The 17,160-nt window shown below is 43.1% G+C and overlaps 1 protein-coding gene across 1 annotated transcript in view; it reads left to right on the top strand.

Moving 5' to 3' along the window:
- Window positions 1–203: 203 nt before the first annotated feature.
- The window catches only part of DAPK2 (death associated protein kinase 2), a gene marked incomplete at its 5' end in the record, with an annotated part of 38,279 nt that continues 21,322 nt past the window's right edge, over window positions 204–17,160 (top strand). Inside the window, one exon of the mRNA XM_084267863.1 lies at window positions 204–280. Within this exon, the coding sequence (XP_084123989.1) occupies window positions 204–280 (77 nt within the window). The remainder of the gene's footprint in view (window positions 281–17,160) is intronic.

Genomic DNA, 17,160 nt, shown 5'->3' with positions numbered 1-17,160 from the left:
CTTTCCAGATTTGGACCGTCACTTGGCTCAGGCTGCTAAACCAGCTCTTTCAGTTGACCAGTGGAAACTTTGGCCACGAAGGAGCTGCGATGGATCCAAAATGACCACACCAGACACGTGGTTTACTGAGTCTTTGCCTGTTGGAAGATTCTAATGAATGTCATTCTTTCTTAATATTCTAGTTGCATCATCTCTGTGCATCAATGAAGAGTCCAAATATGGCTTTGTTCAAGCAACAGAAGGTGGAGGATGTTTATGAAATTGGGGAAGAGCTCGGGAGGTAAGTTTGTAGTGATGGCACGTTTGTCTAAAAGCTGACTTGTGGGGATATTTGCCACATCCTAAAACAAAACCTGCATGATAGCTGAAACCAAGTGCAGTATGCCACAGAAACAGTCCTTTACAAATGCTCCACTTAGGATGAAGTTAAGTGTGCTAACTATTTTTTCCTGTTTCTTTTCTTGCAACTAGGACAACAAAAGGTATGTTTGCATTGTCTTTTGTAGATAGGTGTCATCTGTGTCTGTGCTTTAGACTGAGTTCACCCCTCTGTTCTCTGAACCAGCTAGGAAACAGGAACCCAACACTTTAATCTGGCTTGCTGTTTTGAACACTGCACAGCACTGTTGTTTTTTCAACTGACTCCAAGCACTGACAGAGCACGTGTGTATCTGCTTACAGGACACTGTATGTATTCCTGAAAAGATTTACCTGTCAAAATTTCAGCTGGACTGGTTAATACCTGTATATGGCTTTTAATCTCTAAAGGCTTACCTGCAGGTATTAATTATAGGTGGAGGTAATGGGCTATTACCATGTTTAGCAGTAAGCACCTGCTTGAATGCTGCTGGGTTTGTGAACTGGGTGACACAGAGCTCCTGCAGTCACTTGGCAACGTGCAGCACTCTGGGAGAGGATAGCTGGTTTCCCTTCAGTGGCCAAACCTTCAGTGATTTTTGTTTTTTTTTTCTTTTTAATATGCAGATAGCTAGATAAGGGCTTCTTTCCCAACGCCTGGCAGTTTGTTTTGACAAATGAATGTGTATGTGCAATTACCCTTTTTCAAGGGCCAATAGTTTAGTTACATTAAAACACTTCAGGTGAAGCTGCTTCCCTGCCAGATCTTTTTTTTTTTTTTTTCTTTTCACTCTCAGGTATTTCATCTTCAGAGTTGTTGAGAAGGTTTCTCTTATGGAGAGATGATTTCTGGTGGTTGGGTTTTGGTTTCCCCCCCCCCCCCTCCTATTCCCTCCCAGGTAATGGAGTTAGAGAAAGCTGAATAGTTGAGGCTTTACTGAGAGGCCCTTGTGAGTGTTGTCACAGTCAAACTGCTAAAACAAGGACCTGGGAACTGAGTAGTAAATTTTTACTTTGGCTTCTGAATTGGATTTGGAATTCCAGGTTTTTTTGAGATGATGAACCTCGCTCTCTTCTTCAGGCTGATAGTTACTAATCCTTTTGAATGGAAAAGTGTAGTTGAAACAACTTGGTGAAGTCTGGCCCTCGTCATGAGAATCTGCCAGAGAGGCCTCAGGCTCCTCAAGGCTTGAATGGTCACAGCAGCCTCTCCTGGCTGTTTGTCATGGGAACATGGCTGGTCCCAGGGCTATGCCATGAGCTGGTACCCACTACATGTTTGATGATGGGCTGGGTTTAGAGGAAACTACCTTCAGATGTGAAATCTGTATTTGTGGCCCTTCTTTAATCGATGTATTCTCTGCAAGACAGAAGCTAGATAAGCCGGAGGAAGGAGCGGGTGTACATGTAAGCAGGTGCTATCCTCACATGACAAAGGGGTGTTAAACTGCTGTACAAGACTGTGTTCTCATTCCTAGCATTTTATATGTAGATGAGAAATCCAAGTCTCCTTGGTACTGAAGACTCTAGGCAAAAATGTTCCATGAAAGACCTGAAGGAAGTAGGCAAATTGTAACAAGCAGCCCTCTGCTGCTTGTTAGGATTTCTTAAGACCTATAATTGTCAGTTGTGAGAAGAGAGCAGCAAGATCAGGTTTCTTTCCCTTGATCTGAATGTGTTCCAGTTGTATACTCCACACGTGCCTGCATTGTCTTTGTATTTTCACTTTCAGGTTTTGTGAGGAGCTCTGCAGTCCCCGTTTCAGCTGGGCATTGCATGTGGAGTGTCACTCTGTTATCATGCCTCTAGATCTGTGCACAGTAGGGACTGATAAGGGCCAGTGATAGATGATCTCTTGCCTTGTTAGAAGAAAAATAACACAATAGACAGGCTGTGATGACTGAAATGCAAGAATCTTTTCCAATACTGACTGATGCCCTTAGGACCTCTAGGTGCCTTTTATTAGGTCAGTGTGTCTGCAGCAAGCTGTTAGTTGCTGACAGGTACAGGCAGGTAAAAGGATTCGAGGTTTGCAGACAGCACCTGGGCAGAGTCTGTGCTGTTTGTGTCCTTCTAACTGAGTTTGTGACTTCTTGACAACAAAACTAGTCATTAATACGGGCCTAATGCTTGCTCTAGCTTGGGTTCAGCCTGAAGTTCATTTGAAGGACCTTGCCAGCAGAACCAGCACCTGAAAGTCTTTGCACAGCACTTTAAAGGAGGTTGCAGTTAGATACTGCACACGCTCTTATGCAAGGCTTAGACATGTCTGGCCTAGTGATGCAACTAGACCCTTCCTGTCAGTGTGCAGCAGTGCAGGTGGCTGCAGCAAAACCTCCTCAGATGCAGCTGTGTCACATCCTGGAAATGGTGCATTATGGACTCCTCAACCAGATGATTCTCAGAGCCACTGAAGAGTCAGCTGCTAGAAGCTGCTCAAGGGATGCTGGAAATGCAGCTGTCTGCTGTGCCAAGGAAATGGGGAGAGAGAAAGCCCTTTGCAGAAAGGGGGAGCAGGTTTTCCATGCTGGCAGCTGTGTGCTGTAGTGAGCTTGCCTAGCCCCAACATGCACCCAGCCTTTCAGATACTAACCTTAGGTGTGCACCTTTGCTGCTCAGCTTCTCCTGAGGGTGTGTACAGAGAACAATCAGGCATATGGTGTTAGGGAAAAGAAGCTGTTGCCAGGCTGGCTCTTTCTAGTAGCTACACTTGAAAAGCTTAGCGTGGTCTGTGCTGAATGAGTGCAATACTTTATTATCATATAGGTGTGTGTGTATATCTACATATCACATAGGCACTTTCTGCAAGATAGTATCAGTCAGTTTAAGTGTGAAGTCTGGGGGACTGAGGTTGGCTAGCAGCAGCTGAGAAAAGGAGGAGCCTTTAGAGGAAATTTAGCATGTTTTAACAGTTTAGAATAAAAAAGAGCTATTTTGAGCTCTGTGAAACAGCTTGTAGCTAGAATATTAAAATATTAGTTCTTCAAAAAAATTATGATGAGAGAAGGGGGAGAGTTTTAAAAACTTAACTGAAGATAAATATGTTATAGGGACATTTATCTTAAAAGTCCTCTGTTATTCTAGTTAATCTGGAAGTCTAGAAGAGCTAGAAAGCAATGTGGTATAAAGTAATCAGTGCCTGCAGGGGTATTAGAGGATTGTCTTCTCATTCCCCTTCCCCCAAGGGTAGCAGATGGTGTGATTTGGGAGTACTTGATACAGGCATTTAATGCTATCACTCATTGAAGTGACTTTCTGGCAGATTCAGTTTCTTCCTGCTTCCAGGCTGTTGATTGAAAATGCATACTTAAATATATTGTTCTGTAGAATGTTTTCAAAATTTATCCCTCCTCAAACATGAGTTTGTCTTGCTGAATGCCACTTTTATTCAAGTAATGGCAAACTGCATCCTCTGCCAGTGATTTTAATATACTTTGCAAAAAATCTGTTATCAGCTTTGCCTCTTGTGAGGAGGATTCTGGAGTGAAATGTGTGTAGCAGATCACTCCAACGTGTGCCCAAGCCATGGGAATGCCTCTCGCAGAGCGTGGGGGAGCACAGGCTAACTCTGCGCTTTGGGAATAGGCAGTAGGGCAAATAACTGCTGGGTTTGTAGCAAGGGAGGAGGAAGTGAGCCACAGCCAAGATGGGAAACTCTTGAACAGAGGCCAAAGCAGGGCAAGTGAAAGAAGAACTGGCCTACTGAGCTAGCGGTGGAGTTCCCAGGAAAGCTGCAGCAGTAGAGCTCACCAGAGAGCCTTTTCCACTGAGTTTCTCAGAACTTGTGGTTTGGATGGGTAGTTCTGCCTACCTTGACAAAAGGACCTCTTGTACAAACCTGCAGGAGCCTTTTCCAGGTGTGCTAGCAAACACTGATGGTGGTGATAGGTGCGCAGGCAGTGCTAGGACTTTGGAGATGTGCAGTGGAATTCATAAAAGGTTGTACCATAGAGTCATTAATCTGTTACCCAAACGTCTTGCCAGCCAGACTGCGGGGAGCTGTTGACATTTGCACCTTCTGGGCAGTGTCACTTACATGTTGACTTAGGGCTGAGGGTACAGAGTGTCATGGGGCTCGTGCAGAAGTATTTCGTGGCAGTGCCCGTTGAGAAAGCGTGTTCCTGAGGGGTGGTGTGGGAATGGGACTGCAGTGTCCAGGGACTGAGCACTGCTCACTGCAGCTCAGCCCTTTGCGATGTACAAGGACTTAGGTCATGCTTAACAGACACTAACCTTGGAGGGATGTTTCTGCGTCAGGAAGTCTCCCACCTGCATTTCTGTCATTTGACTGTTGGGAAGGGGCTCTGCCTTCCTCCACAACATGCCTTGCTGCCTGCCATTGCAGTTTCTTGCCTGTCTTGGGGAACAGGAGCTATGCTCATCTCGAGTCTCAACTTTCTTCAGCTTGTGTGTGGCTTTGCTATGTTTTCTGCAGCAGTGGGAGACCTTGTCCATATGAAGATGCATAGTCTGATTAACTGATCCTCATAGGAAGTCAAAGCAAAGCCTGTCAGCGTGCATGAAAAACAAGAAAAGGATTTTGCTTGCTAGTTTGAAATGCTCTCTGTTGGGAAATCTCTGATAAGTCATGTCATCATCCAGCTAGGTGAACTCCCTGGTAAACAGAGGTGTTGACCTGTACCACACGTCACACAGTACCTTCATACTGGGAATGCTTTTCTGTCTGTAGAAACTGTTCAGCATTAGGCTTTCTCAGGCATGGGCTTTAACTCTGTTCTTAGATCAATTTATAATTTGAATTAGTTCTTCAAATTTGGAAGAATAACCTTGGATTACTTTGTCTTACAACACACACGAAGTGAGTCTTTGGTTTTGATGCAAAATACAAGTTGAATTATTGAGCAGTTACCAGCACCTCTTTTTTCATATATTTATGTGAAAATCTTCTATATCAAGTGTCTGATGTATACTGGATCTTTTGTTGAAACCGTTTTGGCATCCGGTGCTTTGTCACCACCACTGTGATTGCAATTGGCTGTCTGATACAGACACTATTTTTTGGTGGGTTTGTGTTTTTTCCATTTTATTGCTTCTAGCAGAGTAACTGTTCTTAATTTTTCCTTTTAAAACATATTTCCCTGTTAATTTTCAGGATTCTTTCAGCTGTTTCCAAAATCTTTGATTCATTACAGACTACGTAGAGAAAATAATGGGAATTTTTGTGGTTGGTTTGTTGGGGTTGTTCTCTAATAACAAAGTTGCTTTGCCTACAGTAGCTGAGAAGAACTGGACTTAGTTATTTAGAACTGGCCTTAGTCTTACTAACAAAGTCCCACCTTTTTTGTCAAGTTAATTCCTTATTACCAGCATCAGTCTTAAGGCTAAGATCACATCCAGCATCCCTTTCAAAGCCAGATATCAGAGCTGCGTGGCCCCAGTGGGTACTGCTCAGAAAGTTCAAATTCACTATTGTCTTTAAACACCAAATATTAAGCCTAATCCCAGTCTCTGCTTTGCCAGTTCTGTAAAAATAGAACTGTTTTTCCACTTTACATTGCAATAGGAAGCAGGTGGAAGGTTGAACAGCTGAGAAAATAGACTCTGCATGGTATTTGTTCCATGTTTTTGAAATAAAAAGTTACCTATGAGTAAAAATACACAAAATGAACAGTGCAGGTCACCACTGGACTGACAGTGCTAAAACACTGGACAAATCATTAGCATTGTATGCAGAAGAGGGCTTGCAAGTAGGTGTCTGATGATCAAGCTTAATTTAGCTCAGATGACATATAGTAATCATTGTGTTAAAAGTCTACATCAACAGTTTTGAACCAGAGTGAAAACCTCTTACAACTGCTGAGTGTGACCCACGGTGATGCTTTTGGTGAGAAGGGTGTTATACCATTGCTCAAGCTACACTTGTTCTGTCGAGTGCCAGCACGTTTGGGTTGGAGTCACTGGCCTGTTTGGGGCAGCCCATAATGCAGATTCAGGAACACCATCAGTGGGTGACTCTGCATCCTGAAGCCAGGACTTGGAATCTTTACCTGCTGCAGAACCTACAATAGCTGACCTCAGTATCCAAGTCCTGTAGGTCTGTTTCCTGTGTAGGACGAGTGGAGGGAATAAGTTATGTAGCTTCTGTGCTGTCTTCCTGCCGGAGGAGATTGTTTACTGAAATACAGGGAGGATTAAATAAGATGAGATAGTTTCCACCTGTTTTGGCAGACCAGAAGAATGTGCAGAGAGCAGTGAAAGGAGAGTTCCAGCAACTCTTTGTAGTTTTGGCCTTGCGGGTAATTCGCTGAAATCTTGATTAAAATGCCACTGTGATTTCCATCTGTTTCAAACATGAAGAAGGAGGAAATATAGTTTAAACTTTTTAACCCTAATGCTGCTACCCTCTTAAAATTTATCTGCTCCCAGGTATATTCAATTCAGTCCATATCTAGCTGAATTTGGACCTTTAAACACAGATGTACAGTGTGCTGACAGTCTGCATGCGTGTTACGTATGAGCTGGTGTTCCACATAGCAGAAGGAACAGCTTATCAAATCAGCTATTCCTGCTGAGCATGAGTCAGCTTTGACCTTCCCTAGGTCTCTGGACTCTGTTCATTACCACTCCAAGAGCTGATATTCAATCTAAAAAGCTAAGTGTCATAAGTAAGGAAATTTTTTTATCATGTGCATTTCATTCTTGAGCTTCAGATTACATAAAATGCTTGACAAGCTATCAGGAACTTGCCAGAGTTGCTGGGCTCGTGCTATATCACTGCAGACTTGGCTCCTCCAACCTCAGGCACTGATAAGGACCACATTGTTTGTCACTGCATTTCTGGGAAGTTTCCAAAAACATTTAATGGCTTCAGGAGCTGCTGGTGGTGATTCATTAGATGTCGTGGCTTCCTGTGACATGGGGCTAATGAACCAAAATGGTGTTTAAAACAATAATTGGCTGCAGTGCAGATAACATGTTACTTTACTGGTCACGTGTAATAGTTCATAGCAAACATCTCTCCTTGTGCCAGTACACAATCATGCTATTGGCATCTGTGTTAGTCCTGGCTCTCCTCCAGCAGTGGACACCGAGATGGTCTTTGGGCCAGGATGCTTTGGTTACCTCTGCATGAGCTGTGAAGACATATGCATGAAAGGTGTGGGACAGTGGTGTCACCAGACACAGCATATGCCCAAAGGTGTGCAGGACTTCCCTGTCATCAACACTGAAACCTGCTCTGTAAAGTCACTGTATTCCGGAGTACCCCACAGTCGGTTGGTGGAAACATGAGTTGCCAGTGAACATGACAGAGGCAGCTGGTTATTTTGTTCTCTCTCAACAGTGCATCTCAAACTAGCATAATGTTGAGATAGTGATATTGTGATACTTCCCTCTAGAACAGTAACTGGTTTGGTTAGAAGTCACCCTCATGTTGCCTGGGCACCTAGTGAGCTGCAAATGGAATCATATTTATTTCTTACATCATAAAAATTTTCTTCCAGCCTGTACCCCAGGGCTGTGGTAAGGCAGTGACAGCTCTATGACAGTCTTGCCTGAAATGCTCAAAAGAGAGGCATAGTAATTGTGAATTGGATTTACCTCTGTATCCTTCACACACATAAAGAGTTTATCTACTTTTTAGGAGCCAAGCAAAACTCCTGCTCAGTGCTCTATTAAGAAAGTTTTAGATCGTTGTGTCATAATCTGGCATCTTCTACAGTTTAGATTCTGTGCAGCTGATTTCTGTGCAGGTGATTTAGCAACACTTTGCTTTAATGTTTTTTTTTTTAAAGAAAATAAAACCAAAACAGGACCAAACCCCAGACAAACCAAAACTCACTCCTTATTTGCAGTTTAAACAAGCAGTACAGTGATGCTTGTGTTGATTTTATTTTTAAAGCTCCTTATGGTGAGGTGACAGGAGAGTGTTTAACAGGTAAAGGCTTTGGGTTTTTTTAGTTTCATCCCATAAAGTCTTATGGAAACAGCAAGATGTTTTCCCTTGAGTGACCTTGCCATGCTTGAATTTCTGTTTTGTTGTTTATTGTACTCTAGCTTCTTTGTAAATAGTGTGCTGTGCCAGATGTTGGTTTAGTCTGACAAAAACAAACAAAATGAAAATCCCAAACCAACATAATACAAATTATTGCTGCAGTCCATTTGCAGAGGTTTCCAGTTCTGTATGGTTGTGACCACAAACTTCCTAGAAAAAAAAGATAACAACCTGTCAGGAAAGTGCTTTTATGCAGATGTTTTGTGAACCTCACTTGGCCTTGGGTTGAGCTGTGTTTTATAAATGAGCTGCGAGCATAAAAATGGATGGTAGAGGAAGTTACCACCAGGCCTCTCTGCTGGGAAGAGCGTGCCAGCGCAATGACAACTGGCACAAGTTCTCTCTGAAGTGTAAGGAAAAGAGGAGGAGGGCGTTTAGGTTGATAAAATTACATGCAGTAGAGCAATTGCTCTAAGCACTTCAATTTGTGAGGAAAACAGCTTTTTCAGGCTCGAGGTGTTCTTTTAAAGAAAGGCTTTCAGCAAGAATTCTCAAGGGCTTTGCTTTGCAAGGGAAAAAAATGCAGCCATGACTGGGTAAATTTATTAGTGTTGGGTTTCCAGGAAAAAAGTATATGAGTGCAAAAGATAGAAAAGCAGTAAGATGCAGACTCTTAAAGCTTGAGATGGCCATTACAATCAATCTGAATTGAATAGTGGCAGAAAGGTATGATAAACAAAAGTGTTGACATAAAGTGATTGTTGTAGCTGAAGAATAAATGACCCTTCATTGTTGAAACTAAATAAACCATCCTGCCTCAGCTCGGAAGGCAGCCTCTAGAATCTAGAGCAGTCCTGCTTAAAGGTCTAGCTAGACACTCTTAGCTGTGATGATGGTTATGTATGTTGCCTTAAGAATGTACACGTGATGATTCTATAATATATTTTTAGGACTTTTACTTGTCTCTACGTGGAGATTATGCAAAATGAAAGCAAAGGATGCTGTAAACTTGCTTGCTGGAGGAAGGACAGTGTGGTGCTAACAGAAGGTGAAGCTGACTTGGCTTATGACATAAATTGTGAAGTAACTGATTGCTGCCAGTAAACATAAATAAAATTGTTTTCAGAGTTAAAGATACCATATTGACTCAGAGCTCAGAGAGTGTGTGACACTGGGTAGGGTGTCTGTCAAGGGACCAAATGTAATTTATCATTCAATTAGAGAAAGGAGCCAGCAACTGGCAAACTTTGCAGTCTCATAAGCCTGAACTTGGATTTGGAAGCTGTGTTTTGGCTTCCTGAGCACAGGCAACCAAATAAATGAGTTCAGTCATAGAATCACAGGGGTTGGAAGGGACCTCGAGAGCTCATGGTGTCCAACCCCCCTGCCAAAGCAGCTCCCCAGCTCATATTGCACAGGTCAGCGTCCAGACAGGGCTGGAATATCTCCAGAGATGGAGACTCCACACCCTCTGGGCAGCCTGTCCCAGGACTCTGTCACCCTCACTGGGGAAAAGTTCTTCACATGTTGGTGTGGAACTTCCTATGCTCCAACTTGCAGCCATTGCCCCTTGTCAGTGGTTTGTCTTTCTTTGGGGTAGGGTTTGTAATTGCAAATAAAACCTTTTAAACTTGTGTTGCCACAACCAAATGCCTTAAATGTGAAAAGGACAAGTAAACAATGCAGAGAGTGAACACCTTACATAATGAATGCTCATTTTTTCAGTTTTCCTGTAAGCTCTGTCCTGTAGTAGGCTGTTGGTCATGATATGGTGCCCTGTGTGTGGTGGTGTGCTCCAAATCTTGCTTTTTAGATACATAGATCATATTTTGGGTAGTGGGTAAAGATCACAGAATCACAGAATCACAGAATCTCAGGGGTTGGAAGGGACCTCAAGAGATCATCGGGTCCAACCCCCCTGCCAAAGCAGGCTCGCTATCTCATATTACACAGATAGGCATCCAGACGAGACTTGAATATCTCCAGAGAAGGAGACTCAACCACCTCCCTGGGCAGCCTATTCCACTGCTCCGTCACCCTCACTGTGAAAAAGTTCTTCCGCATGTTGGTGCGGAACTTCCTGTGCTCCAGCTTACAGCCAAGATCCTGTGAGACTGAAATATTCCCCCTACTTTTCTATAGAAAATCATCTTAAATCTGAATTGTGTGCTTGTAATTTGATGTAAACAGGAGTCAGAGCCACTTAGTTCTATCCCATGGGTATGACTGCTGTTTTCAGGGTACTGCTATGAGGTAGGCAGACAAAGTGACGTGCCTGAGGCAGCCCCACTTTCTGACCAGGCAGAGCTCAGCACCTGGGTGTTTCTCCAAGGAAGCAGCTCTAACTCCAAAAGTTCTCCAGCGTGTTTTCACCTTCCTGGTAACTAATGTAATTCTGACTTGCAGTCAGCCTTGAGTTTTGTTGTCTTCCTATGTGGAATGGCTGTGGGACTTGTGGTGTGAGCAGTTTCCTTGTCTGGAATGTAATTACACTGTTTAAATTAGCTGACTGGCATACCAACCGTTGCTTCTTTCACTCAGTGTCAAGTCTTGAGGGAACTGCACACCTGAGCAAGCGCTGAAGTAGGTTTGGAAGAGCTCTGTGTAGCATTGTTAAAACACAGTAAGTAACAAGAGATTGTGTGAGGGAAGATGTGATATGGGGAATGGAAGCTCATCTCCACTTCCCTTGAAAATATTTGCTTGTGCTCACTCTTAATGTAAAGAACTTTTCCAGTCGGTGCCGCGGTAGGAAAGGTGTCACTGTCCATATTGCTGTGCCTGGGCTGCTGTAGCTTAGTGTACTGTGGGTTGCTGTTCTCTCCCCTCAGCTGTAAAGAGGAAACTTTCACTTTGACTTGAATTATTTTCTACTTTTACTGCCCTTCACCTGCCCCAACATTAAAAAAAAAAAAGGAAAATAGATCTACATGGCAGCATTGAAGTAAAAAGGCTGCGTGGGCAAGAGTATGGCTGGGGCTTGGCCTGTGCCCTGGGGCTTGGCCTGTGCCCTGGGCCCTGACCACACGCTGGGCCATATACTGCTGACATGGCAGAGCCCGGGGGCTTCTCACTGCAAACTCCAGCCTCAAGCTGGCACCTCCCAAGTGGGAAACAAAAGCAGTCCCAGTGAAAAGCTGAGATCCCAAACCCAGTTGGCAAGTGCTGTGTGACCAGAAGGGTTAAACTGCCTTGCGTTTGGGGCAGCCTGCATGTGAATCCAGGCAGCTGAAAGGGCTACTTGAGGTGCTGTGAAGTTTCTATTATTTTCTTTTTTCTTTCTGGTCATGTAGTCTTGTGCAGGAATGCCTAGTGAATAAAAATATGTGTGATTACAAATGCAATTCTGGTGATGTCTGGAGATGTGAAATTGATTTGGAAGTCCAGCTGTGTGCTTACCCCTTATAATTTTATTTCATTTTTCAAGTAGCACTACCTGCATTTTTCAGGCTTTGGGAAGTGAAGTACAAAAGGACTGTGGTGTTATTTTTCATCCAGTGTGTAGGAACCTAATTACTGTTCTGAAGTCAGTGGGAGGTTGCTGCTTAAAATCCCTTGCAAATCTGTTCTGAAGTAATTTGTCCTGGCTCATCAAGGGAACTGACTGTTGACTCCTGCCTGACAGAGTGCCAGAGCACTGTCCTTTGCTGGGTTCACTTGCTTTTCAAAGAACTCCTTGAAAACATTTTTCAGTGTGAAGTCTGTCTGTCAACATGTTTTAATGTATTACCTATTTTATAGGAATTCCAAGTTCTAAGAGCTACCAAAAATAATATTAAAATTCCTCCTTTTTAAATGAATGAAATTAAGATGAATATGGACAGGACATAAAGAAATAGACTGAACGTGCAGAAACAGAATGTATGTTTGGTATTTGGGGAGGAAATGCTTTTCTCTTTTTCTCAAATGACAGATTTGGCTTCCAGACTTCACCCCTGCTCTGGCCTCAGAGGGCCTGAGGAGTCAGGTAACCTGTACTGTCTTCTCTGTCTTTTGTTTACATATTTTCAGCCTTTCATGACAGCTGCTCAGCCTTGTGGTGTTTCTGGAAAGCCAAAGGCAGAGTCCTGTAAACCCAGATGGATGCAAAGGGTTTCCTACAGGCTTTCTTGTTGTAATGCTCTGCAGATACCACTGTTAGGCACCGAGGCATTCAAAGCTGGCAGGCTGCACTTCTGTCGTTCTCTCAAGTCACATCCTGCCCCAGACCCTTCCCCTCTGCAACCAGTGTTAAAAATAAACTGGGGAAAAAAAGAGCAAGAAGTTATCCTGCTATTCTGGATTGTCCAGTTTCCCTCTTCCCCACATCATTTCCACATCCTTTCCTGAACTACACAACAATTAAGTAAGCTGAACTTGTGCTCATCTAAAGCATACTTATGAAAATAGACTTCAAAACCACCCAGTACGATTGTCTCTGTGTTCTTATTCAGTGACAGATCTCCTAGAGGATAGTAGCAATGGGAATAATAGGTTGCCTCCATTAGTAAGGGAATCCATCCTAGTAATGATGGACAGATTTGATGTATGTAATTATATTGCAACTGACATGTTGCAGCTGCTGTTGTTTATATTCCTGGGCTGTTACCACAGTGGAGGACACCCTATGTTGAATCTGTGACAAGGCTGTTGTATGACTGTCCAGAATATTTCTGAAAGGGAACAAACTTCATTTCCTTTAAAAAAAAAAAGCTTCTGAGCTTAGCTTGTGTGCTGTACATACTGCTGTTTGTGGACCAAGTCATTTCCATTTCAGTCCTTTACTAAAAGCCATGAATTCTGGCCAAGTCATTTGGCTGAAATTTGAGTATCTGAGCTGTGAAATTTAGTTTCAAGACTGAGATCAGCCACAGACTCTCTCAGTGAAATGAGGTAAAGGGCTTAATTTCTCAGTCCTGTCTGCTCAGGTGTCAGAGACATACTTTCTTCTAGTTTTTTCCTAGCAGAGATCACATGTTTTGGGGAGCTGATCATGCTGTTTGATTCTTGTGTGCTGAATGCAGATGCATTAGGAGGCGCAGGAATGCTGTTTCCTTGGTCCATGACTTTACAAGCTCTGGATTTAACAAGAAATCCCAAGTGTGGCTGGCTGTGTAAAATACAAGTGAGATGGCATCTTGCTTTTCATGGCTGTATGGGCCTCCATGTGAGCTGTTCCCTGTGTCTGGTGGAAAAGTAGAACAATATGCTGCTACTTGAACTTTTGTTCAAAGACTTTCTCCCTACCCAGCCCTTCTCCAGCCTTTAGCTCTTCTCTTGGTGTACTTGACTGTATCAGTGCCTGCACAGCACTGGGCTACTTCTCTGGAGAGATATGCTGGCTACTGCTTCATGACAGCAGTCTTAAGGGTGCTTGGAAAATACTTTAGCTTTGCTGTGATGCTTTAAAGAAGACCCTGGGAATTCAGGAACAAGCACAGTTAAAGCAAATGTGCTCCGAAGTGAGTAGGGAAATGGGTAAGAGTGAATTATGGACAGCATCATGGGTAATTATGTTGTAACTGTCTTAAGTGTCCTAGGCTAAGAAATTGTGTGTTTATCTTTTTCCCTGTGGCTTGCAACAGCTTGCAACCTCTTCTACTCTGGTTTTCAGGGACATGGGAAGTGCCATAAAGCCGGGTTCAGGAGCAGGTAGAGCATGTGTCCGTGGGTACGCATGCAGGGGGGCAACAGCAGGTTACAAGAGAATGGGTACTGTGATGAGCAGTTGTTCCAGACTAGAAGTATGTGCAAGGGGAAGATGGGAATTCCTATGCTGTGTCTTTATTTTTATAGGCTTTTAAGTAAACAGAAATTTACAAAATCCCTGGATTTTATCACTGGACTTAAATGCAGGAGTGACTGTTCATTCCCACAAGCAGCACTCAGGAAATAATATGTTCTTCCCAACCTTTGCTCGAAAAATTTATGTCTCCAGGGAGAATTCAAGGAAGCAAACCCAGCAGCATCAGTGCTGTCTCTGCAGAAAGTCTGGACCAAGTAAGATGCATGTATTGCAAAGAACAAATCAAACTAAAAACCTCCATGAAACCCACTGTGTATTACACAATCAGCCCTCGCTGCTACAGGACAGACTCTTGTAGAAGAATGTTTAGGGCAGGTTTGGGGATTTTCTAGCAGGAATTTCATTCTCTTAAGTTCTCTAGGGTTTGCACATAAAATAAGGAAGCAGAAATACAAGTGAATTGATGGATTTGACAAATGGCTGTGGCCTTGGTTCAATTTATGATTGTTCATTCCTAAGGGGATAAGTATACTTGACACATCTGTTCCTACCTCTCTCCTGAGAAGTGTTTATGATATGTACAAAAAAGAAAACCAAGGAGCAGTACTTGGGGCAGTCTGGCATTGTTTGAACCCTTTGAAATGAGAGGCTGCCTCTGCCATGGAGTGTTAGCTTTCGAGAGCAATCGAGCCCCAAGTGACAGCCTTAATTTTTGATTTGTGTGCTTTTGTAGGTTTAAGATAGATTTCAACCAGACATGTGTGTTAATGAAGCACTGAGCACATTATATAATTATAAGGTTCGGAATGTAATTGCTGTGTATGCTGCATAATTTAAGTTCCAACTGTACTTTCATCTCATTTACCAAGCCAGTGAAGGATATAATATTGAAAACAATAACAGCTCAGTGCTTCTGTGGTGTAGTCATGGGGGGCTGCACTTAGTGACTTTGTGTTGCTTATAAAGAGCTCCTGGCTGATAAAATCACAGTAGATAAAGGTTAAGGCTCTCTGTAAGATGAGGTTTTTTTCTTGTGGGTTTGGTTATGATGCCCTGAGAGGGAAATACCTGATGCTAAGTCTGTATTCTGGGGCTGGAGACCTGCCAATTCTTGCAGAGAGAGATGTCAGTCACGTTGTGGATTGTGGCAGGGGAGAACAGTGCTGCTCTTGGTTGTGAAAAGGGGCTCTCTGTCTTGATTTTTCTGCTTGTAAAGTGGGTGGACAGCAGCAGAGCTTCATGAATCTGAGGAGCAAGGGTTTGGGTAAGGTAGTTCCTTTGGTGGTGGGATATTGCATACCTGTTAGGCTTTGCATGTGCTAGGCCAGGCTAACTACTTGCATTGTTCTCAGAGGTTTATTGTTTGTTAGGTGGCTGTGGCTTCCTGGCCATGTAGCTTATTAGAACCTCCAAACTTATTTCTGTTCCATGGTGGAAATGCAGTGAGATGTTTTTGCAAAAGTGGGATTCTATCAAATACTCAGGGATAAAACCTGAGCCTTTTCTGACTAAGGAATGCTTGGTAGGATATGGGGGGGCACATGTGGTAGACTTGAAATTTCTGTGGTTTTCATTAGGATTGCTATGAGAAGGGTGGGGCATGGGTTTGTGTGGGGCTCCTTGCCTCCAAATCCCCAAGATACTGCAGCTACTGCTTACCCTACCCCCCATCTTGATATAAAGGTCCCAAAACAAAATGCCTTTTTCATGAGGCAAAAGTTTTGGCCAAAATTTGTTTACCTAAAATCCTAGTCTGTCTTTCCAGCTTGCTAGTTTCTCATCTCACTGTTATCACAAGGTGTGCTGTGCTCTTCCACAAAGCAGTCCAGAGCACATGGCTGTATCCATAGCCTCAGTTCTCCAGCTGTCTGGTGTGCCTCGCTGCTGAGGTAGTGTTTGTACAATATGTGGCTTGTTTACAAGGTGGATTCTATGGTCTTTTCTTTTTCTGTCGCTCTGCCTAAAGGGATGTATTTCTCCTATAATCTAACAGTGGAAAAAACATAACAAGAAGTAACCCTCAGCTTAGAGTTTCTGGCTGAGGAGGGTTAGGCTAGGGTGGTAATAAACTCTTCTTGCTGCTCAACATCACAGATGTGCTCAGGTGGACTGTAAAGCCCTCGATCTAGTGTCCAAACAAAAGTAGTCAACTTTTCTTTCTGTTCATACTCTTGTAGCTTTTATTTCAGAGATATTGCTCTAACACTTGTCAGCAGCAGCCTACCATAGAACTTATTGAATAGAATGTCTGAATGCTCCTACTAGAGTGATTTTTCTTGATGGCTGCTCTGGCCACTACATCACACTCCCGCTACCTCCTTGTTTTCCACCAGCTCAAACACAGCGTCCCACTGTACCGTGTGCTGTGCACATGGTATGTCCAGGTCTCTGCTAGGAGGTGGTTACAGAAAAATAAAGTAAAAACAAAGCAAAAAAAAGCTGAATTTCTGTTAGGTAAGAGAAGGTTCATCAGAACACAGGTACTTGTTTTTAAATGAGTGTAGTTTGTTGTAATGGTTTGTATGAAAGTTATTGAATCAGCGAAGGTGCCGGGCTTCCCACTGAGCACTGAGAGCTGCGAGTGAGTGAAACTCACCTTGAATGGAAAGGACTGACCTCATTTACATTTGGTCTGACTTGGGTATAATTCATATTACTCAAATCCTGCTTTAGCTGCAGGCCATCCTTCTTAATTTTGATATGACATCTCAGCTTGGCTGCAGTCACTTTTTCAAAGACAATTAAAAGGGGGGAATGCCAACTCTGAGGAGATGGTGCCTTCTCTAAGTTTAAACAGTGCCTCTCAAGGGCATGATGAAGAAAGAAAAGCACACACAAAGTGTCCCCAGCATTCCTATTGAAGAGTCAGCAACAATTGTCTCATCTTAAAGAGTTCCCACCACTGACATAAAGCTGTAACCTGCAGGGTTCTCTTAGAGTTAATCATCTGACTTCCAGCTGTTTCCTGCTTAGGATATGAGGGGAAAATTTTACAGTTGGACTGGAATAGCTTATTTAAGGACCCAGAGTAAGGAAAATTTTATTGGCAAATGGCAGCTACTTGTCTTTTCAACTTTAATGCAGATGCATTACTGTTTGGTGCAGCGGGAAATTCTTTGTCCTT

This window comes from Gallinula chloropus (assembly GCF_964237585.1).
Source record: "Gallinula chloropus genome assembly, chromosome: 9".
NCBI classification, from domain to species: Eukaryota; Metazoa; Chordata; class Aves; order Gruiformes; family Rallidae; genus Gallinula; species Gallinula chloropus.
Note: the sequence above shows the minus strand (reverse complement) of the source record. Positions and strands in the feature narration are given on the sequence as shown.